Raw genomic sequence first — 24,026 nt, forward strand, 5'->3', positions numbered from 1 at the left:
GGAAAAAAGTGGTAGGTTCCCCATGACATAAATTCAGGCACTAAAAATCAGTAGTGCCCTCTGCCCTCCAGTAATCTGCGATATTTCTGGGAAAATTCCCCTTTCGTCTGTGTGTGAAATGTATTTTTTATTGCCTCTAGACATTTGTCTTGTCACTCGCAGCTTGTTTACATTTCGGTCAGCTTCTATTTGATCGACTTGCCTTCATTTAGCTAATTCATTTATTCACTTATGAGTGCGGATGTCCCAATGTCGAGCGAGCAAAAAAGCGAACATTTTTTAAATGAATGTCATGACATTTTCAGCATGCCAAGTAGGATTTCCCGATCGATTGATCGAATTACAACTTGTTTTCGCCCCCCAATTGAATGAGTTCGCCGGGTACTTACATACAAACATTGATCTTACGTAAGTGGGGGGATTACTCATAGTATCTGAACTTTAGCACGCAGTTTGGGATGAGGCTGTTCTAGTTGAGACTTCCGCAATGGCTCACTTCACTTTTTTTGTGGCTACTGTTGAACTGGTTGTTGTTGGGCTGTTAGACTAATTGTTCTATTGTGCAAATTACTCATAATTGCACATGCGTCGCAGTGTCGAAACTCGAAACAATTAAGGCAATCAGCATACACAGGCAACTGACTCACATGTCACAATCAACAAATAAAAACTGCCAACGAAAATAAACACTTCACATAAATCAGATTATCAGTTTGGTTTTTGAAAGCTGAGTTGAAATTGCAGCTGGATGTGGAGAGGATTTGTTTTCAACGCAACGGAATGTCACTTGTTTAAGGGAAAATGACCAGAACAATATTTCTATAGCAATTCACACACAGAGAGTAATAAATTATTCACTTAGAGTTTGTTCTGTACGCCTAAAAATGTTTATTTCACAGATTCAGTTCGCTGCTGTACTGCAGATGGTGGAAGATATTTATTTTTATCATATTCAAATGCTTGATAAAATATTTATCATCGAAAATGTGACACAAACTGTAAATTTTAACTACATTTAAAGCCTAATATCAAAGAACAATGTTGCATAGCTTTTATTCATATTAATTCCAATTTTAAGTCAGTGAAAAACTTAAATGGAATTGTAATGCCCCGAAGCCACATTCTCTTTACTCTATGATAATCAAATTGTGGTATAAATATTAAAGTGTAGAGGAATCTGTTTATCTGAGAGATATTTCCCCCGGCAGCTGCAGCTGCAACTCCGCGCCACTTTCGATAAGTTTCTGGCTGGCAAACATTCGCCTGGTATTTTTTGGCTTTTCCCTTGTTTTCCCTCGGCAAAACTTTGCAGACAAGGCAGGTTGCTCATACGCACAGTTGCACCGCCAGGCTGTTTTTGGGGGGAGGGGTTTTAGAGGTTTTGAGGGGTTCGAGGGGGATTTTCGGGAACTACGAGAACGACAGTCATTACCGCCAAAGTTTTGTCGGCCAACGTACTTTCGAGACAGCCATCTCATGGGCATCGAATTATGACACTTTTAGTGGTTTCTGCTAACTATGCTGCGGCCAAAGGAACAAACAGGACGAGGCGAAAGCAGATCCTGCTGAGGGCAGAGACAGAGACCCAAAAACTGTCTTTGTATTTTAGCAAGTTTCGCCTTTTGGATTTGTTTGCAACTTTACTTCGATTTCAGCCAACACAAACTTGCAACAATTGTAGGCGGGGAAAAACCGAAGAGGAATACAGGGAACTTTCTCTGGAAAATCTGAAGAATTCCATAGCGCAGTAGGTAATAAAGTGCTATATATAAACTATAAATATTTTATTTAAAATTTATTTTCAAATTAATTCGGCCAGTATTACAAAAACTTCATTATATAATTTTTTTTATTAACTAAACTAGATCGTATATTTGTTTGAAATAAGTCCTTAAGTTTATTTTCAATTCGGCTTTCCATTACTTGTATATTTTGAATTCTATTTACAATATATATAAAATAATAAATACACCCATAGAAAAACTAAAAAGAGAACACAACAGGCTTTCAATTTGTGTACAGTTTTACCCAGCAGCTTTTCCGTCTTTCAATGTTTTCATTTTCATACTTGTCCTTTCTGTTACTCTCATCCGATTCAGTGTTTGTTTTTCTCTTTTTTTCGGTGCTGCTGCTTCTTTTTTAACTTAAAAGTTTATCAATAAAATTATGACAGAAAACTTTTTAATTTGACACACAATAGTCGTAGACACGAATCCGTATGCGTTTGGGGACACTTCCCCAACCGCATCCACATCCGCCTTTTATTCCATATAGTTACTGAGATGTCGACAAATAAATAAGCAAAAAAAAAAAGGAAATGCGGGGGATATGCAGTCATCAGCCTATCACAGAGATAACTATCATCAGGCACTGGGAAAAGGGGGCGTGGCGTGGCTCAGCCCTTGAGACTCTTCAGCTTGTTTTTCTTCTCCACGGCCAAACTGTTGGCAAACTGTTTATCCGCCTCGGATTTGTACTCAGCCAGATTGTACTTGGTGGCCTAAAAGCCAAGTATGTTTAAGAATCAAATATTTGCTCAACAAATATGGTGGATATAATACTACTTACGTTCAGGGCCGTGCTGAACTCACTCATGGCCAACTTTTGAAGACCCCGGAAGTTCCTGCCCAGAATGCGACCCAGTTCATAGCGAGAGATCTGGAAAGCCTCCGTGGTTGTGGGCTCCTCGCTGTTACTACCACTTTCCTCTCCACTAATAGACTTTAATATAAAGGTAAGTATAAGTTATTGAATAACTCTTGGATATTCATTCACTCACAGTTTTCTCTGTTGTCACCCTGGGCCGATTGGTGGGTTTTGCGGGACCTGGATCGCTGAATTGTTCATTGACAGTATTGTAGATATCATTCAGGGTATTGCGGGTGTCTGTATATTGCTAAACAAATTAACAAATATATACATGTTAATTATGGAAAATAGGTTTTAGTACAACAACTCACATCCACTATGAGATTCTTGGTGATGACCATCTTCTGGAAGAAGTCCCAGAAGATTCCGCGCTTGTGTCGTATATGCGGTGCATCCTGGGAACTCGGATCCTTACTTTGGACCAAAACCAGAGCCATCAGAAGAATGCCGCTAATCAAGAGGGTCGACGTTAAGTTTCTGCTACGCCCGAAATGCATGCTGTGAAGAGGTGAAAGACACACACAAATATTTCATTATTGTAGTGCTCTTTGTGTGATTAATCCATTGCAAATTGCATCGATCAATGGCAGATTCTGTCATCGGCCAGGGAAAAACCGACAGCAATAGAAGTGACACGCCCCCGCAGAGGCGGTGCATAAATCATGTTCGATGACAGCTCTCGAAAAGGAGAACAGCAATACCAGAAAGCGAAATTGAAATGGAAATTGGCGGGGGGGGATTGCGAATGGGAAATGGGAAAGCGGGGTATGCCGCCAAAATAGAGGTCAATAACAAAAGGCGTTGAGTGTCGGCAAAATGCATTCAAATAAACACCAAAAAATGCCGTGAATGCTATGTTCCAATTACTTTTCATAACTTTTTAAATAGTTTTGGTGTACCTCGGCAAATAAAAAATGCTTGTCACCCTACCATTTCATTGTAAACTTTTATAAATTTCTACTAAAAGTAAGAAGAGGCTAATCAAACTCATGCCTGTAAGAAGTGCTTTGCAGAAACTCAATTTTCAGATCTCGCAGACAAATTTGCGCCTAATTAATATAACTAGCTAACTACAAGAAATTCCAATTGTCCAACTTGTCCTGTGGAAAATGGGAAAACTGTTTTCCGCTTAGCATAGTTGCACGAGATGGCGGCATTTTCACTGCGCCCCTGAAAGTATGCAGCCGAAATTGCGTGACAATCAAATTTGCAATATTTAGTCAACTTTCGCGCGGCTCTGGGCGAAACTCCCTTGCAAATTGTGTAAAATGCGCATTTTTTACACTATTTGCACTATTTTAATGCGCGTAATTAGGAAAATTGCCAAAGTAGCTTAATAAATTTTTACATTTTAATTGCATTTCTGCTGGCCAAATGCAATGCGCACAAAATATTCAAATGCCATTTAATGTCACAATGCGGCTGTGTTTTTGCGTTATTTAAGCCCCTTTGGACTAAAAGAGTTAATAGAAAACAGCAATTGGCCACGGGCAAAGGCCAAAAACTGACCGCTTAATTGTTTGCCCATAATTTCCAACGCAATGTGAAAATAATTTAAATTATTTCAATGCCACCCCAACTAAGCAATACAAAAAAAAACAAAGAATAAATACATTGATTATATTATATTTGCTACATTTTACCGCATTTTGCGTCCGATTATGCCGCAATCGAAAATTCAATGGCCAGAAAGAGAGGGAAAGCGAGGAAAAGAGAGAGAAGCGTAGCATTGATGAAATTATAGCCCAAATAAATTGAACAAAACATGTAAATATGTAAGAATATTATTGAAATCATTCGAATCACTTCCAGGGCTTTGTGTGCGCTTCCATGTCCCAAATGAAATGTAATTACATCCAAATAGATTTAATATTGCAAGAAACGGTATCAAATTAATGAAATTCTTGGAATATAATTTCTTTCAAACTTCTACTTATACAAAATTTATTTAATTTTTCTATCAGTGTGGCTAATTGGGCAGCTGACGGCTGAATTGGCGCATTTGCTGTGATTGTTGGCCATTTGCCGAAAACGTTGGCACTTCATTTTCCCCATCACGCAGGAAAATCTGATTGATGGTCGAGGGGCGCGCAGGGTATCAATTTCCCAACGATGGGTTTGAGGTCAAGTCAGCTGAGTACCAAAACGAAATACCCAATCGAAATCTGAAGCACTGAAATTACACCACGAATATGTACTATTCGATTTGTGTGTGTTGAGTGAGGGGCCAATGGAAAATTGTCAAAATCGAATACCCTATAAGGGATTTCAGTTACTTTAACGATAACACATTGACTGAAGTGTGTCAATTTGTACTAAACTTAGTGAGAATTTAGACACGAAAGAATATCATCATCTTACTGAAAAATTAAGCATGACGAAAGGTTGTACAACGCCATCTGTCGTATTTTTCCAGCACCAAATCAATATTTATAGTTTATATTTCAAATTTGTTTATAGGGAATTTCAAGTGTCGTTTAGGGATTATATTACCATAATTTCCTCGCTACCTTGGTAACCAATTTCGAACTGGATATCCCATCGCACTGCACATATTCCCAGGTATCGTTGAGCGAAGAAGTCAATTGCCTTTGGCTCCGTAGACAATAGTTTGATGCTTTAATGCTACTCAAGTGCTCAAACTCTTTTGCCAGGCGAATGATGATGCAACAACAACAACAGGAACGACCAAAACAACAACAACAACAGCAAATTGCCAAAAATAAAAAACAGTACCAAGAAGCAGAGCGAAAAAAGTACTTGAAGTGAAAACTTTTGCTTTTTCGAGAGCGTTCTATGCTATCCCAGTCGTCTCCAAAAAAAAAAGCAGTGCCATAAAAATGCATGGCTCACACACACTGCACACATATGCATATCTTTATTCCCATAGATTGCCTGTTGTAGCGTAAGGCAATCAGCAGAAAAAGCAGAAGGATCTTCTACTTCCCACCGCCCCACCACCCAAAAAAAGGACGAAAACGAAACGGTACAAATAACAGACAAACATTTCATTGAGTTGAGACGAGTTTTTCGGATGGCACTTGAGCTCTGCCAGCGTCTTTGGAGCCCAAGTTCCACGCCCACTTCCGCCTCCGCCTCCGCCTCCGCCTCCATTGCATCCACATGCCCCCAAGCTGAACACCCAAAATTTCTTTGCATATGAGCGAAGTGATTGCTTAATTGCCAAAATTCATTGCACAGATTGATAGAGGGGCAAAAAAAAAAAGAATGGCCAAAGGGGGAGGGAGTGCGCCGAATCTAAGGGGAAAGCTGTGAAGTCCTCTTTGAAGTCCTTATTGCCAATTCCATGCCAAATGGACAGCACGCTGCACACAGCTGCCATGGAAATTCATTCACCAAATGTTATCAGGAATTATGATGAGAAATTAGCATTGGGGGCATAAATCAATGTGAGTTTGCTGGGGAATTTATTAACTTTATTTCAAGCATGTAAAAGTGCCGAGAAAATTCTAGACATTTCAATTATATTTTTTGATATTCGTTGAAAAGGTTTAAATGGGATTGTAAATGTTTCCCCAACATCATAGTTCCATGCAGAGTTCGTAAAACGCTTGAAATTCATTTAGCTTTTTGCCTGCGGATATGCTGTAGCATACTCTCAGGCACTTCAAAACAAGTTTTCTAATTCTCGAGGATTTTTAGAGACGCCGAATTGGTCATGGGGGTTTTTGACTCCAAGTGAAATCCGCCCCTGCTTTTTGGTATCCCACTTTTGCCAGCCCATCTCTTTGTAGACCATTTCTGTTTGCCTTGGCAACTTTGTCGCCGCTCAACCGCTTTCTTTCGCGCACCTGCACTTTTTGCTCCTTTCACCTGATATTTCTCCTTCAGCGTGTTGTCATTATCAGCGTCTTGGCCGCATAGTTGTTGTTGCCGGCGCTTCTGCTGCATTTTAATTATGCCCTAATAGCGCATAATAGCTATCCCTCTCTTTTTCCGTCGCAAAACCACCACCGATCTACTGTCCCATTCTGGCTGACTCTCATTACGACGTGACTAACGGCATTGGCATTTTTGGAAGCCTGCTTCCGTTTGCCAACTTTGCCCATTTTTCGACTAGATTTCCCGTTAAGTTTGTCGGCCCACCCACCGCTATCACCCGCCGTCGCCCTTCCTTCCGCTCCTGTCTTCAGGTAAATTTGCACTGCCCCGCAGCTGGGCTAGCCCTTTTTTCACTGTCCAAACACCCTGTAAGATGAGCTAAACCATGGGGTATGTACATATATAGATGTGGTGAAAAAGAAAAGTCTTTGCTTGAAAACGCTTAAACGGTTGTATCAAAGAATGCAAGCAATGAACGTGTGGATTCGAAATCTTCCAAACTGAAGTGTTAAGATCCATAAGATCCACATCATACCTCTGTTTTCCAGCCTGATACCCCTTCCTTTTTGTCTCATGCCTTTTGGCTTTTTACACTATTTGGATGACGGCATCGCCAGCCCTTTCCTTTTCTTTCTGTCCTTCTTCTTCATTTTGCTTACTTTTGTTACCAGTTTTTCGGCAATTCTCGTTGCACTTTTGTGCACGCTTTGATTATTTTATTGCTCCCCGTTGCCCACGCCCTTGTTCAAACTTCATTTGAAATTAAAACTTTTTCGGCTGCGGGAGCGAGATGGCGCAATGGAAAACGGTGAAATCGCATTCTTGATTATGTTTTCCAACTGGCTTATCAACTGGCCAACAAAACTTTGTAATTATATCAATGAGAGCTGGCCGCAGGGAAAATGCAGGGGCAGAGAAAGCAGTGAGGAGGCGTGGCATTTAAATCTGACTTTTCGATGGCTGGCCAAAAATCAATCAATTTTCGTCTCTGCTCTCAAAATATTTTTGCATGGCATTTCAATTAAATTTGATTTGATTTGATGCAATGCAATGTGATTCGATTCGTTTCGACGCTCAGCGCTCTCTCCAGTTCCAGTTCCAGTGCACTGAACAAAACGATTGTCAGCCTATCACTTTCGATTAATATTTAATTTGACATTAACTAAAAGTTTCAGCTGCCATGTGCACTTCTACAAAAAACGTGCACAAAAAATTTCGAATTCATGTCCAAAGCTAAAAGCTTGTGAGCTTTATTCTTCTACACATGATTATAAAATGATTTCAAAAGGACATAAGCTGATTTTAATAAGGATCTGCATGCATTTTTGTCTTTGACAAGTGCTGGTTTGATTTTCCCTGTGTGGCCAAAACTCACTTTGTGTGCCTGTGTTGGTAAACACACTTGAACAAAGCAAATGAAAAGGGAAGGGGGGCAGGGAGGAGAGAAATGAGCAAGGACAATGGAGAAAGGGTTTCCACGCCTGAGACAACGAAAGCAACTCAAACTGACGATGTGCCTGGCATATTGTTCATGTAACTAATGATACACACACACATGCTTACACGCAAAGACCGAGCGCACACAAGGACCTGCAAAAAGAGAGGGGTATAGATGTAAAGAGAGAGAGAGAGAGAGAGACAGAGCGAGAGAGACAGTGCGACAATTGCTGCCTTGGATCTCGCCTCATTTTGCATTTGCATGCTAAGTACCAATTAAACGAGACTTAAGAGCGATTTAAATGTCCTCGATATGTTGCCGACGCCGGCAGCGAAGCCAGCAGAGATTTACCGTTGTATGGGCTCCAAGGTGTGTGCGTGTATTCGTGTGTGTGCGTGTGTGAGGAGGCCGTGCATGTGTGCTCGAGTGGGTGTCCCAGGAAATATTTCCCAAGAGTCCACAGTGACATTTGAAAGTTCAATTGCACTATCGATGAGACTTCTAAACAAAAGTTCAATTTAATTTGTTTTAGTAACATTTATATGCTGTGCTAAATACCCAGCTAGTTCCTAACACCATGCCACATTTACCATATTTAGCTTACTAAGCTACACCACTTCTAGTTTTAGTTTCCAGCATAGAGTATTTTCTGATTATCCGGCTGTCGGCATACTTCTGTCGGCCACTGTGGCACCATAGTGGCAGCATAAATTATGCGAATCGATGGCATCTTATCAACATTTGTCACTGCTGCACACTGGCGCTCGACTACGCAGACACTGCCACATTTGTCCACCTGAAAATGCATTTGCCCCCGTTTTCTTCCCCGTGTCCCTAATTTCCCTTAGCCCAAGCCAACCAAACCCGAATCCCAATACCATCCGGAATCCAGAATCCAGCATTTTCCGTGCTGCAATTCGATTTCCATTTTGGCAATTGCAGTTTCGGTTTCAGAGTTTCGATTTCTGTTTCTGTTTTGGTTTCGTGTGCATTGCTGTGTGTGAGCGAAATTATCGAGTTACATTTTGGCAATTTTTGTTGATTACACATACGAACCAATACTAACACACCGCACGCACCCCCTTAACCCATTACAGCAAGCCACCAGCAACACATCCAATTGATTCAACCCGTTGAGTTTTGGAGCTTGGCCCCCGCACTTGGCGTAATGTAATGAAAAATAAATAAATCCTACGTGGCCATAAAACCTGGACAACGTGGGTTAAGGGGAGTTTAGGTGTCGAGTCGGAAGCGATCATAAAACTAAAACAGAGACACAAACTTGACCGAGGCAAAGTCTTGCATAATAAATGCTAATAAAGCTTTACGATGATGGCCTGAACAGAGGGGTGGGTGGTTCAGGGCTCTACCGCTCTACCGGTCGACCCCCTTACACCCTCCCCGCACCACTGACCCAAGGACACACATATGTTCCACGCCCCTGCCCCAAAATCCCCGCCTCACAACGCGGGCGCCACGTAAAAGTTAAACAACACGAAATTCCATTAAGCGAATGGATTGCCATTCATAACTGTCCTCGGGAATGTGTGTCTGTCTGGGGGTGAGTGTGTGTGTCTCTGTGTACGTGGGTGTGTGCATGGACGGGTGTATCTGTAGGAGTAGTCGTGTAAACAACACCAACTAGCAGAGCTACAAAAGTTGCCCGAAAATGAATGGCAACCATTTATTGATATCCAGAAGGGATGCCGAAAAGGTCCTGAAAAAATATATATAAACAGAATGGGCGGAGGTGCATAAAAAAAGGTAGGAATATTTTTGAAACCAACTGTTTAAAGTATTTTATTCAGAAATATTTAACTGGATAGCAGCCGGAAGACACGTGTAACATAACATTCGGTCGTTCCACGAAAAACAATAGTCAGAATGTAATTATTCTAGAAACAGTTTCAGTTCTTAGCAAGTTTAGTTGAACCTATTTCAAACAGATATTGAGTTTCTCTCAATTTCGTTAATAATTAACAATGATACATACCTACAAATTGGCAGATAATCAAATTCTAATAAAATAATACAAACATCCCCACGAAACTCAGAGTCTTGATTCCATTTAATATAATCAAAGCTAAATGGGCTTCAGTGGAATTCCGAGACGACAGAGCGAGCAAACCACAGGCCACCACTAAAACAGGACCGCATTCACCCAAAATACATCCAAATACACACAACACGCCCGCACACATGCATAACTAAGGAGTCCACGGAGGCAAACAAACAAACAAGGATACACCACCCGAGGAGAACCCCCTCGAAGCCCGCTCTTCGCACACCCCTGGCGCATTGCTTTCATGTGTTTACTTTGGACATCGCATAAAGGTGACCAGACGCTCTGATATGTCATTTATTTTCAGCGCTGGCCGCGCCCGCTATTTGTAAACTCAACCGGAAAATTGCTTTTCTCAGCGCGTAGTGTTTCACCGCCCCGAACCCTTTTTTCCGCCAGTTTTCCCTTTAGTTTTTCCGCTGCTAATGGCTAGCTAAAAAAAACAAGGAAAACAAACTGGAAAACACAAAATATTGCATTCAAAAGTGTACTGTTTCGTTTGGTTTCCTTTTGCTCTTGCCATGGATTAAAAAAAAAAACAACATAATTTAGAGGAAAAACTGTTTACAGTTGTAATTAAATTCACAATCGTGGGGGCCTTCTATTTAATTGTTGGGCATCAACATTATTTCAAGTGGCAGAAGGAGCAGGAAAACGGACGGCGGGGCGCCACGCCAGCCATAGGGGGCGTATACGTGATCGTCGAGGCGAGCTCATAACTCATAATACGTATACGCCCCATCGTCTTGGGCCGGCTACGTGCCAACTGTCAGAAAGCGGCATCCTGCAGCGTGGCCTTCCCTTTCCTCAATCCCGTTTTCACAGCAAGTCAATAAATAAAACATACATATTGATATTGCCATGTTTTTTTTTTGTGCTGGCAGAGCAGTAGCACTTTAAGTTATCCCTTGCAGAAAAACTGCTCTTAATTTTTCAGTGCAGCTGCATAAACACATTTGTTAGTCTACCGATTACTTATCGCTCAACAACATTTTATCTGCAACTGTCGGTTTCCCACACTCAAAATGGGCAGAGATATGCCAAACGGCGGGAAAATGAAAACCAAAATTAGTTGAGACTGAAAACCAATAAAAACTGGCAACATCTTGATTCTGATTTTTCTTTATATTACATAAAGATATAGGCAACATAGCAATAAAATTGAGAGATGCAATTAACCTTCGGGCTGATATGACTCATATCAAAGGTAATTATATATCCATTTATAGCTGCCATATGTTCAATATTTGCTAATCGTTTTAATTGGCAGTATAAATATTTTCTTGGCTAATCAATTTATGCCTGTCTCCACGCCGATGACACTCATAAAATGCGCTTGAAAAAAAAAAACTATAAACAATAAAAATAAGCCCTCAAAGTGGAATTGAAAATATAAAACAAAACACAAAAAAAAAAAAAACAACAATGGCTAATGCTAATCATGGAACAACTATCAACCGAAACGCAACCTTGACTTTCATACGAAAAACCCAAGCGACAAACCCCGATTCCCCCGCCTCAAGGTCATCCGCCGGTTTTCTCCGATTATTTCGTTTGGATTTGGATTTGGATTCTTTCGGCCAATTGCCGTGTCGCTTTTGGCCGCAAATGGAAACCGGTAAGAAAAGAAGCCAGCGATGCGGCGACATTGACAGGTGGTAATTGATGGGCGAGGGCCGAGTTGTTACTTCGCTTTTTTGCATTTTGATTAACATTCAATTGGTCAGTTGGTCAATTTACATTTTTGGTTGGCCTTCTTGGGGTGGGGAATCGCTGGTGGTTTCTCGAAAGTGTGACTTATTATTAGCATGGTAAGGTGATAGTTGGGAAATTATCTGCCGCAGTGCTGACGTATTTATCGCTTGGTTAAATTAATTTGGCTAAAATGCAACAATAGCACGTAGTTATTCGCATGCCAATGTTTCAATAAATGCTTTCGAACTTCAAAAAAAAAAGAAACTTCGTGCTGCAACGCATTTGACTCGTTTTGCTGTCGATTTCGGGAAATTTCCCGACTCATGTGTCTGGTAGATTTTTGCACTGCAACATTTCCTCAAGCTGCGTAATTGGAAAAACCCCATTGTTTTCCACGCCTCTCTGCCTTGCCACATGTGGCGCCTATCAATTTGCACAAATTGCACACACTTGCCACGCATATGTTAATCTCCCTCGCATTTTGCGTAATCAACTGCATTTTACCGATGCAGCCAGCAATTTTGCTGAAAGATGAGGCAATTGGGTCATTATTGTTTACACGCCGCTGCGCATGCGTCGCTGCCTTCAGCTGACTTCAAAAGACCAGAAAGCCCAGCAATGCCGATTTAAATTCACCAAAAATCGAAACCCAACCATTTTTTTATTTATTCGCTTTTGTGTGGAATTTTGTTGATGTTGATCTTTCGGCTTTTGACTTTTTCAAGGCCGTTAAAGATTTCGTGGGATTTGTTGACTCTATCTTGTTAACTGGGCAATGTGCGATGTTCACCTGTCGAACTCTGTGAGACTCCACAAAAAAAACTGGAGCAAGGGAAACCGGCTTTAAGTGGTTAATAGGGGCCAAGCCATTGCGTTGCATTTATTGAAAAAAATTCCGACCAATATATGTTGCACTGGTTTTTATGACATGATTATTATAATCAAGCAGTTACATTGCATTCAAGGAACTTTAACTTAAGTTATAATAAATGGCATTTATCGAAAAAGAAAGAGAATCAATCCATAAATAGGGTGCAAAATAATTTATCATTCGCTGTTCACAGGACAAACACTCAATTAAAACCCAAACAAGCGAAGTATTTTATTATTTAAAATATTTAGGTCCAATACAGCACGTACTTTGTTTTTGAATTAACGAATATTCATTACACACTTTTTCGCATACTTTTTCAACACACACTCGTTAAAATCCTTGCCCAACACACGCGCGTTAAAAGGCAGAGGTCAGCCATGGGTTAATGTTTGCGCCGCTTGCCAAACTGACGCAGCCAAAAAATATTTCCAAAAACTATATGTGTAACTTGGAATGCAGCACGGCGGCAAATATAGCCAGAAAAAATAAAAATAAATGGGAAAAACAAACAATGAAACTCACTTTCACGTGGCCCGCTAATCAATCGGCCAATCAATCGAGCACTTCAAATCAGATCTATAGCACTCCAATGCAGAGCAATCGAGTTCGAAACCGAAACTAAATTGCGTTTTAGCTAAAAATCAGAAATCGGAAATCGAAACTCAAACTGAATCTGAAACTGAAATTTATTTTTCGGCCCGGCAACTTGTTAACTTGGTTACTTGGTTTTGGCGCACGCGAAAGAGAACTAAACGCGAGCGGCGGCCAAATTGTTTAAACTTTATGCAGCCTCAAAAACACTACAGAAAAACATAAAACTGGCGTCGCTGTCGACGGCGACCGAGGCCATTTCAAAGAGCCAAACGAGGCGGTACAGAGCCCAAAACCTGAAACGTACTGAGGCGCCGGCACAGTGAACACTGGTCAGAATGAATGGCTAATTGAAAAATAATTATTAAGCTTTAAAGTTTCTTGTAAATATTTAGCATAAAGGTTTCATTATGTTTAAGATATAAGCTCTCCAAAACATATATATATAGTTTAATTGTGTATAAAGAACACACTTAAATGTCTGTGTAAGTATTTAGGAAAAACGTATTAACTTATTTAAAAAAAAAAATATTACAATTTATTGATATTGACAAGAGCACTTTTCGAGCGATTGCGCCCACTGTGACAAGTCAGGCTTGAGAAGTGCAGTCAAATAGACTTCGAAGTCGACGCCGCAGCTGGCGCTGGCAGAGGCAGAGGCAGCGCAGCTCGCACGAAGCTGTAAAGTAAACGCTGTAAACGGCACAAGCTGCAAATGCTGCGGGGCACAACAACAACGGCGTGGCTAAGACAACAGAGAGCCACGTTAAGAGCTCAGCTGACGCGGCTAAATGCTGCTGGCATTGCATAACCACTGGCTAATGGACAATAGCACCATGGGCCTTGGCCAGAGATCAGGAATCATGTAAGATCATACGAATTTCAGAACGATATCTATTTAAGCCAAGTATGTCAGTTGCAACTGCTCCACTAATAAATGTGAATAAAATCAACAAAACACTTACAAAACGTACCGCAATTTATAGAGAAAGAAGCCAGCCAACCAGCAATTTTTTTACCTCTTCGTTTGTTAAATTGTAAGCGACAGCAATGATTTTTAGACGCGTTTGTTGCTTCTGTTGTTTATGCAATAGTCGCACTAATTGAAACGTTTTGTCAGGAGCCACGGCAATAGCAACAATAGCGATAACACCATCAAACACAGAGACAAAAGACCCCCTCTTTTAATTGCCACCATTTCTATGATAGTGCAAAAAATTGTTACAAAAATAGAAAAACAGAGGAAATGCTTAAAAAGCGACACATTTTTTGCACTTTACTTTTTGTATTAAAACTAACCTTTTTTTTTTTTGATATGTTTATCACAATAACAGCGGCAGCCAAAACGAGACCAAAACGCAAGCAACTGAAATTAAATAAAATTAAAACATTTTCGCTCCGGATGCGCCTGCAATGTAAGTTTGGGCACCGACATTTAAAAACCGGAACTGAAATTGGTAAAAACTCGCCGAAATTCATTCAAACAAGGCAGGGTAAAAAGGTGAAACAAGACTCTTAACCTGGAGATACCTATTGAGTTCAATAAATATTCATTCATCAAATTACAGGAGTGCAAGTATTTGTGGGAAATTGCAAACCGATTTAATCATTTATGCCAAATATGCACAATATTTGTAAAAATTAAATCATTACAATATGGGAACATTTTCTTTTCAATTTAAATTTATGTATATAAGCTGTGGATAATTGATCGTAAAAATTTCTTATTCATTTTGCTTTTTTGCTTAAGTTGGCCATTTTAAGCGAGAGATCCCAATTACACAAAATGCCCTCAATTAAGCTCTCCTGCCTGTGTATAAGCAAATACATTTTTATTTAATTTAAATGACGAAAATAAAAGTAAAATATTCACACAGTGCGACACATTTGCAGATAAACTTTTATGGCTTTAAATTCAAAAATGCCAACAGATGCAATGAACTAACGTTGCCAACCGCCCACTTGTCACGCCCACTTGGCTTGCAGGGCTTAATAAATATTAAAAAAAATTACATAGTTAGAAACGGGAAAATATTTAGTAATAAAATAATATTATGGCATTTTAGAAACATTTTCAAACATATTGTTAAAGATCAAAATTTAAATGAATATTCCTGCAAAATATTAATAAAATATTTATGGATATAAGTTTACCAATTCGAGAGTATCCTTTTCCTTTTCGGAGAATCGCCGCCCATCGATTTCGATTCGTTCAGATCCCTGTTGGCCTGCATTGTACAATTGTATTTATGCATTTGTTTTGGGCATACATGAAATATGCATATCGTAATATGCAGTTGGTAAAATGTCGGTTTTCGGTATTCGTTAAAGTATTTTGTCGGCCTTTTCATATTATTGTTTTTGCTTCCGATCCACTTGGCCCCCCCTTCTGGCACCACGAAAGTATATTTCCAATATTTCTGCATTTTTTAAATGTATTAACAGCAAAAAATGTGTACCATATTCACACAACAAGCAAGTCCTTTTTTTTGTTGCACCATTTTCATTAGATTTCAATTTGATTGGCAAACAAAAAATTCCCATTCCTAAGTCTCGATATTTTTTGTCACTTTTCAACCATTTGCGACAGTGCAAAGGGATAAATAAAATTTATCCAAAGCTGGGAAAATTCCTCTAGCTTAAATAAAATGTCATATTTGCCAATTGCTTTTAATTGGGTGAATTATTAGGCTGCTCAGTTATAGGCTGCACAAATATGTCTGTTTTAAATAAATGTTACCATTTGTCATTGGCCATCAATAAAACTATCGCAAGTTGGAAATAAAAACCAAAATGTCTGATTTATTCCTTGATGACTCTAATTAATTCATCTATAAATTAATTAATTTAATTAACCATGTATTTTGTGCACGTTTAAAACTAAGAGAAAATATTATTAATAAATTTCTAACTTTCTCTTTTCTAAATATTATTATTATATTATTTTTGGAATTCTTAATACAATTTATTAAAGCAATTTTTGTAGTTAGCTCGCTTTCCTTCCAGGACTTCCAGTATCCACTTGTTGATTCAATCCAGCTCTCGCGCTCTCTCAGTGAAAAACTTACCACAGCTGAACTCAACATCACCACGCTCCACAGGAGACACGAAGCAGAGTTATTTGGCATTCGGCTTCAGTTGCTTTGGGCCATTTAAAGCGGCAACATTGACTTGGTAGCACAAATGTGTGATGTCTCCCACAATTTATTGCCTTCTCTTCGAAAATGGGTAAAACCAGTGGGGCATTGGGCGTTCCGATTCGGCTTCCTTTGACCCCACTACATAACAATGAAAATATAATTTTAGTGCCTAGTAAAAATCCATGGTCATGGATAAAACTGTTCGTTACGCTTCGGCTTCCCTTGCTGGATTTTTCTTTGGCGTTTCCCAGTTTTCCTTTGCGTGCAGCACAAAAAAAGGGGACATAAAAAGCTGTCTGAAAAAAAGGTAACCAAAAAAGATTATTACGAAAAAGCCCGACGCGGGGAAAACTTTGAAAATGTAGCTGAGAATGATATTGAAGCAAGTCAAATTTAATTTCACGCCTTGCTAGTCCGCTCTAACCCACTCCTAAAAATATTAATAAAATAAAATTCTAATAAACCATGTTAGGGAATGGCAAAAACGGACAAGCAAACATTATTTTAGTACAATTTTATGATGCCAAGGATAGGGAGTGTCCTTACTTCTACTGTTTGCCAAAAAAAATTGGATTTAATTTAAAAAATCTTTTAAATGTTTGAGGTACTATTAGATTTATTATTATATTTACTGTAAATATTAGGTATTTTTCTAAGCCATTAAAATTTGTGAAATATGAATGCAAATTTTCCAATTCCCATTTCGGAAACTAGTCGTTTTTGTGCTAGACTTCAAAATGTTTTCCCTGAATATCTCAAATTTCGCTGATGGAATTTGGCGAAAGTTTTCGGATGAGAGTGAAACTAATTTTTATTTATGCGCGGCTCAAGGACGAAAGGGGATAAGTGTTTTGGTGGCGGGAAAGTGATGGCTGGCTGGGAGGCCTTACACAAAATTGGCTAGCATTATGGCAGAGCAAATTGCAAACACAAAAAGGAAAACTAAAGGAGATGGCGTCCTCACACACACACACACACACACGTGTGTATTTATGTAGCCGAGCTTGGCCGTAAACAATGCAATTTGTTGCTCACTTTTATGAGTTCCTTCCCTCAAACACCGAGGAATGTGTGGAGAAAGGGGTGGAAAATCGAGTGGGTGGTGGTGGTTGTGATGGGGCAGCATCAACATACTCGCCTGCTGGCTGTTGAGTCCTTTTAGCCAATTTTAGTGTCTTACAATTTTCCGCATTGTCTCCGTTTTTGTGCTTATCCATTTCGTCCTGCCCTTGCAAATCCATAGCCCCCCAAACCAAACAACCCCCCCCCCCCCCCTCCCCAACCCTCCTCCACTCCTTTTTTTTCATCCACATTCTCTTGGCCACTTTCACGCCACTGTCATTGCTAAGCTTAAGTTGTAGCAGTTGCTTGTTGGCCTTGTTGCAGTTTGGTTACAAGCATCCTTATCCCGGAACAACCATATCCAGGACAATGCTGAGGGCACCAGGATGCGAAAATCACATGTATTGGAGCTGGTTACGTGATGGATGGGGGTAATTGCGAAAACAGAAGTAGCGATAGCTTTCTTCTTGAACTTGATATTATCTAAATACGCATATTAATACCAACAGTTCATACGGAGAAAGTCTAAATTGATTTTGATGCTTCAGTATGTATAATTTTAACCCCTTTTTAAATAGTAAAATCACGACCTCATCACTGGCAATCAACTTATCACCCACACAATTGCACTCACAACTCTTTGGAGGCGTTGAGCCCGATCTGACCTCTCACTCTGACATCATGCCATCGTCTCTTTCTCGCTGAAATCATTCCCAAACGTAATCCGCTGCGTTTAGTTGATTGCTCGCCATTTGTAAAAACAAAAAGGCGCTGGGAAACGAGGAGAAAATAGGGTTTATGATGCGCTCCGCTTAAAAGTTATTAACTAAATTGTGTGCGCTTGAAATTGAATGCCGGCGGAGAGTTAGGGGACTTTTCCTTTGTCCAGCCGCTCGCGGAAATTTAATCACCTCAAGTGCTAGGAAAAGGACCTGGGAATAGCTGTGGAAAAGGCGCCGCTTCCACGGGGGTCAGGTGTGCAAATGGTCAGCGCAAAAGTGCAACTGCAAAGGCAAATGATAATCCGGCAAAGGTTGCAACACAATATTTTAGTGTCACAAAAAAGGACTCCCTAATGAGAACGGCAAAGATTTAGAAGAGAAAGAGGATACCAGATTACAGTTAAGATCTATTAAAAGTTCTTAAAAACTTGCGCGATATAACAAGAGAAAATCTCTCTTAGCTGATTTATTTAGACATATGAAAAACTTAAAAATGCGGATAGGTTTTTCGTCATACCTTCGCTGAAAATTTGTCATATAGATGAAAGAATAAATGTTTTGAGCAGCTAATTCCCAGTGCTAACAATACCAATCACTTTTTGGAGAATATAGGAAAGTTCATTTTTGGGTCAATTTTCGCATTTGGAAAGGGGTAACATCATCAAAATTTGCAATAAATGGCAAAAAATTTAAATATCCAGTTTTAAATACCGTTTTATTGGAAATTTTGTTACGAGCTCAACGAGGTATGGCATTCTATATTTGAACCTTTATTTGGAATGTTCTGACAAAAAACTGATTATTTTGTTCACTAAAAAGACAGAGGATGATAATTTCGAAACCAATAAAAACAAAAGCAGTGCATAAAATGCTAATTTGGTATAACGAATGCAAAGCTGTGAATTTTGAAAAGCAGGCAGAATTGCGCTTCAAATCTCTACTCTTTCGGGGCCAACGGTAGCGTAGAGCACGGCATCGTTGGCATCACTGCCATTATCGGTTTTTCCTGGCTTTCTTATCAGCATTTCTACGACGCCGATGGCGTTCATCGCCCGCCTGAAATGATAAAAATTAATAATCTCCATAATATAAATGTTCAATTAAAAAATGAATGCGTACCTTTTTGCGGTAGCGATTTTTTTGAGATTTTGATAAAGCCTTCCACGAAACCGCTGCTTTTGATACGATTACGCGTTGTTGTTTTAGGGCTCGATGTTTTCTACGGTATGTAGCCACAAATTCAAAAAATGGATTGATCGAAGCCATTTTCCTTTTTTATATAGAATATTGTAGATTTTTGAATCAAATTCTGAAAAGAAAATGAGAGGGGAGTTTAATATGGTATTTATTTGTTGTATAATAACTGTAATTTTTCTTTTTATTTTTATTTGTAAGAATTTTAAATAACCTGATGTGTCTTACAGCTGTACCAAGTGACGAATGGGGTTCGAATAACCGAATTGCTAGCTGTATACGTGTACGGCAAACCCCACGCCAACTAGATGGAATAAAGTTAGATTTGATCAAAACGACGCCGGCGGATTCGCATCCTGGGAAACATCCTTCTGTTAGGTGGGTACGCCCCCATGTTTTCCTTTGCCGTTGGCGGTGTGGTAAGTTCATCATATTAAATTAAATATTTATATTCAGCTTATTTAAATTTCTAGCCGCCGCGCTAATTAACTCGGTGTGGCTAAGAAGTTTTGGTCGAATCGTATCGACGTGTTGTACACTTTATAAGGTCGGAGACTAAGTTACATCATTTTCAACGAATCTAGTATACCCTTTTACTCTACGAGTAACGTGTTTAACTACGTGTTGTGAACTTATAACTTGGACAAAATGGGTGTTGGTTGCAGTGATCTGTAATCCTTGCACTTCAGATTCTACTTTTTGGTTTTGTTGGTGTCCAGCCCCATTGATACTGCTGCCGCCTGTCATCTGAATCATCGAGTACAGAATATCCTTAAAGTCTATCTATTGGCAATAGAATTAAGATTTTGGACAATATAACATCCTTTGTTATGGGTATTGAACTGAAGGCTGAAGGTGGATGAAGTCAAATAAGTCAGTAAGTAATAATAAGCATATCGATTTCCAAAGCTTTGTAGTGTCACATTTTTTTAAAAGTTTGAAACAGCTAAAAATAAACCATGTTGGTCTGTCCGTCCGTATCTCGGGATCTGAGGCACTCTACAGGCTAGAAAGCTATACGATAAGGTTGCCACTCCCCGATCCGAATAACTCCCAAATCAGGAGGAGGTGTTGAAGGGCAGGGCGGCGCCCTGCTTGATCATCGTGTTCATGCGGCGGACAAGAGACATGGTGGCGCAGAAGGCCATCAGGGTGCAACGCATGACGCTCAACAAGGTATAACATTCCAAATTCAGGCTTTTATTTTCATAGTTATGGCAAAAAAACTGATTACTTTATGACCGAAATTCGGAAAATCGTCTTTTGCCAAAAATTTGATATTTACAATCAGACTTTTCATCATAACTTCGCTAAAAATAGTCATATATATGTAAGAGTAACTGTTTTGAGCAGCTAATTACCAATGCTAACGATCCCTATCACTTTTTGAAGAATTTAGGAAAATTAATTTTTGGGTTAATTTTTGCATTTTTTGTAAGGGGTAACATCATCAAAATTTGCAAAAAATGACCAAAAAATAGAATTTCCATTTGTGGATACAGTTCGATTGGAAATTTAAATATGAACACAACGAGATATGGCATTTCATATTCAGACAATTATTTTTAAAGTTGTGGCAGAAAAACTGACTATTTGATGACCAAAATTCGGAAACACGGCTTTTCCAAAAACTTGATTTTTACAAACGGAATTTTCGTTACAACTTCGCTGAAAATTGTCATATAGATGAAAGAATAACTATTTTGAGCAGCTTATTATCAGTGCTAACGATCCCTATCACACTTTTTTGAAGACCAACAATCTCCATATAGATTATGTGATGGAAAGACTCCCGGCATTCTAACTCCACTTGAAGCATCCTGCTGTCCATGTGCAGCACCTAGTTTTTGGGGCAGCGACAAACAAGACAGACGATGACCGCCTTCTGCAATTACAGGCTGTGGCACTGGATCCTACTTTTCCCGAAGCCCCTCTAAAACTCAAGACCCCTCTTGAGGGGTGGCCCAGAACTTTTGTCAAGCATCGCATGCCGCACAGCGAGGGTTGCACTCAGAAATGTTGCTGATGGTCAGCTGGGGAATGCGAAAAGCGCGGCTAGGAAAGGGAATGGTGAAATAAGGGAAAAATGCACTGTCAACTTCAAGACGAAATTGGATACTATGTAGCAAGCAAAATCGAACTGAACTTTTGGGGCAAACGCGTACATATTTTAATTATGCGGAACACTAAATTCGGAAAATTAATTCGGAACACTAAAACTGACGATATATTTAATAAAAATTTAATGGATAGTTTAGTATATTTTTATCTGAGCTAGCATCATCATGTTTTTAGGGAACTGTTAACTTAAATGTTATTAACAAATAAATATTTATTGCAGTGCACTGTTAGCTGGCCGACTTGCTGACTTGATAGTTTTTTTTTTTTTGTCTTGGCTTCTGCTGGCCGACTTTTTTGCCGTCTCTGTCTGTTTTGGCGGATATGCGCTCTTAGCGAAAATTGCATTTGGCCAAATGAGTGTAGCGACAAAAGAAGAAGAAGAAGAGGAAGCAGGAGGTGGGAAGTGGGAAGTGGAATCCCTTAGCAGTCAGGACCCAAAGATGAAAAAAAAAACCAAAGTCCAAGACGACTCTTAATATTTCATCTTTCATGCTCATTTGCACTTATGCGGGGACCTCTGTGGCAAATGGGCGGTGGAAAATGGGGTTTTCCAAGTGGATAGAGTGTGGGTGTTGGGGAGAACAATGGTAGGACCACACGCCGTGTAATCAAAAGAAAATGTTGCCGCTAGCCGATGTTCTTTTGGCACACTTACAAAAATTCAAATCCTTTTGAGACAGGTAAAAAATGTAAAACGAAATGTATAACAATAAAAGCCGCTCAAAACTGATATTGTGTTCATATTCATTGGAAGGCAATCTCGTGATACCATTATATATCATTAGAAAATTGAATTCCCAAGTATATTTCCCTGCCTATTTTATCGCCTTAAAGCGTTATCGGATATTATTTTCGAGCTGTGCAATTCTCTGGCGGGTCTTTTCTGTCTGTCGCCCCTATCCTTGGTATTTCGCAGGTTTTTCCCATTGACGATGTCTTCAGGAATTGGGGAGTTGGACGTTGCAGGGAGTTGGACGTCGGACGTTTACCGTTGGATGAGGACGGCACCTGCTGCGAGTTATTTACAGCCACTGGAGGGCATTCCTTTCTTTCCTCGCTTCCTCCGCTCCGAAGTACTTTTTTTTACATTTTCCACAGGAGCAGGAGCAGGTCGTCCTTGTACAGCTATTACACATTGCCGGAAGCGTTTGAATGTGTTTATGTGTAAGCGTCTATCGCTCAAGTTGCCTGCTGGCCTCTCTCTCTGCTGCCCTCTATCCCTCTCTTTCTAGTCTCCATTCTGCAGCTGCTTTCCATAACAGCAACTAAAATGTTTCCGTTATTAAGCTAAAGAAACACTTAACTTTGCGCCAGGATCAGCAAGGACGTCAGGTGCAATGAATAGAGAGGGCGGGCTAGGAAAGAATGAGAGGGTAGGATAGAAAAGAATGAGACGGACGGAGGAAAAAGAAAGAGAGGGTCTTAGAGTTAAGGACCATGAGAATACACGAAACTTTTGAGGTGTTTAAACCGTTAATTTGCTTTAGATTTTACAGGAGTTTCTTTCCTGTCTCTCTCGCACACCTCTGCAAGTGTGTGTGTGTTTGAGTGTGTGTGTAAGTGATTTTCGCATTAACGCGTGCTACTTGAGCGGTTCGAGTCAGCGGCACAAAAAACTGCTCCTTTTCCCTCTCATTCCCTTCCTTTTTTCACCTTTGTTTGCTTGCCCAGAAATTAAGAGCAATAAAAACAAATAAAACACATATACTGATTAAATTAAAAGTTTAAACAGAGCATTTTAAGTTCTTGAGTTTAAAAATGCTACAAATAGCTTCATAGAAGTATAAATAAAAGTCATATTCAAATCAAAAAGGTGCGACCGTTTAGATAACATTGCTGTCTGCTGCTCCTTTTAGAATTTCATTCAAATTTCTGTTATCCTGTTGCAAGTGCTATCCTTCTCTAACACTTGACCAAAAGCCACACACATTCCCTTGGCCCTCTCTTTCCCGCTCTCGCTATTCCTTGAAATCAACTTTCATAATTAAATGGCGAGTCCGAGCTTCCTATTCGCACTCCCTCTCTCCCCCGCTCTACAACCACCTCCCTCGCTCTCTCTCTCCCACACACGTGCATGCATAAAACAATTTAACACTTAACGTGGCCAGGAGCTGGAAATAAAAAGCGCATAACTCATGCGAAGAAGTCGGCGACGGCAGCGACGCCGGCAGAGGCGACGACGCCGCCATAAATTTCAAAAACAGCTACAAAACAGGAAGCAGCAGGCGGAGCAACAACAACAATAACAACAACAGTGGCAAGGAGGAGCAACGGGAAAAAGCAAGAACAACTCGAGTGGAATGTACAACAGGATAGCTGCACTCGGCGAAAAAACGTAGTAACATATAAGTAGCGGACTGATTAATTCAAGCAACTAGCTTAATATCAATACTATTAAAAAGTTAGGATTTATATTTTAAGTGTGTCAATTTTATGATATTTAAGTAAAAGTTGTACCCAAACTTATGAATTAAGTCTTTTTTGTATTTGTTTCACTACTGTACATAGTTTTTTCCAGTGTTGTGAGAGGGGCGCGGGGGCGGGGCACGGCCGCAATGGACTGCAAAAATATTAACTACCTTTTAGCAAAAAGCGGGCCAAGCTGACGTCAAGTTTTGTAGAAAATTATGTTTTA

At 39.8% G+C, this 24,026-nt stretch overlaps 1 protein-coding gene and 2 long non-coding RNA genes across 3 annotated transcripts; 1 reads left to right on the forward strand and 2 right to left on the reverse strand.

The window, feature by feature from the left end:
* Positions 1 to 1,814: 1,814 nt before the first annotated feature.
* Positions 1,815 to 13,313, reverse strand: LOC6617500. Its single transcript, XM_002041781.2, has 5 exons — positions 13,084 to 13,313; positions 2,961 to 3,147; positions 2,780 to 2,896; positions 2,569 to 2,721; positions 1,815 to 2,500 (listed from the first exon to the last, which is right to left on the reverse strand). Exons 2-5 carry the CDS (start codon positions 3,144 to 3,146, stop codon positions 2,396 to 2,398), a joined length of 561 nt encoding a protein of 186 aa, XP_002041817.2. The 5' UTR covers position 3,147; positions 13,084 to 13,313; the 3' UTR covers positions 1,815 to 2,395.
* Positions 13,314 to 16,538: 3,225 nt separating this feature from the next.
* Positions 16,539 to 20,149, forward strand: LOC116802119. The gene is made up of 3 exons (XR_004362491.1): positions 16,539 to 16,599; positions 19,501 to 19,689; positions 19,744 to 20,149. It is a non-coding gene; the product is annotated as an uncharacterized LOC116802119 (long non-coding RNA).
* On the reverse strand, positions 18,831 to 19,519 carry LOC116802118. Its single transcript, XR_004362490.1, has 3 exons — positions 19,485 to 19,519; positions 19,196 to 19,385; positions 18,831 to 19,132 (listed from the first exon to the last, which is right to left on the reverse strand). It is a non-coding gene; the product is annotated as an uncharacterized LOC116802118 (long non-coding RNA).
* Positions 20,150 to 24,026: the final 3,877 nt, after the last annotated feature.

The sequence above is a fragment of the Drosophila sechellia genome, chromosome X (genome assembly GCF_004382195.2).
Source record: "Drosophila sechellia strain sech25 chromosome X, ASM438219v1, whole genome shotgun sequence".
NCBI classification, from domain to species: Eukaryota; Metazoa; Arthropoda; class Insecta; order Diptera; family Drosophilidae; genus Drosophila; species Drosophila sechellia.

Bases quoted from the DNA above. Each gene is read 5' to 3' on its own strand.
- LOC6617500 (XM_002041781.2), bottom strand. From the start codon at position 3,146: ATGCATTTCGGGCGTAGCAGAAACTTAACGTCGACCCTCTTGATTAGC. The intron at 2,722-2,779 runs GTGAGTGAATGA...TTTATATTAAAG, and splicing joins GGGTGACAACAGAGAAAACT to TCTATTAGTGGAGAGGAAAG. The intron at 2,501-2,568 runs GTAAGTAGTATT...CTTGGCTTTTAG, and splicing joins AGTTCAGCACGGCCCTGAAC to GCCACCAAGTACAATCTGGC.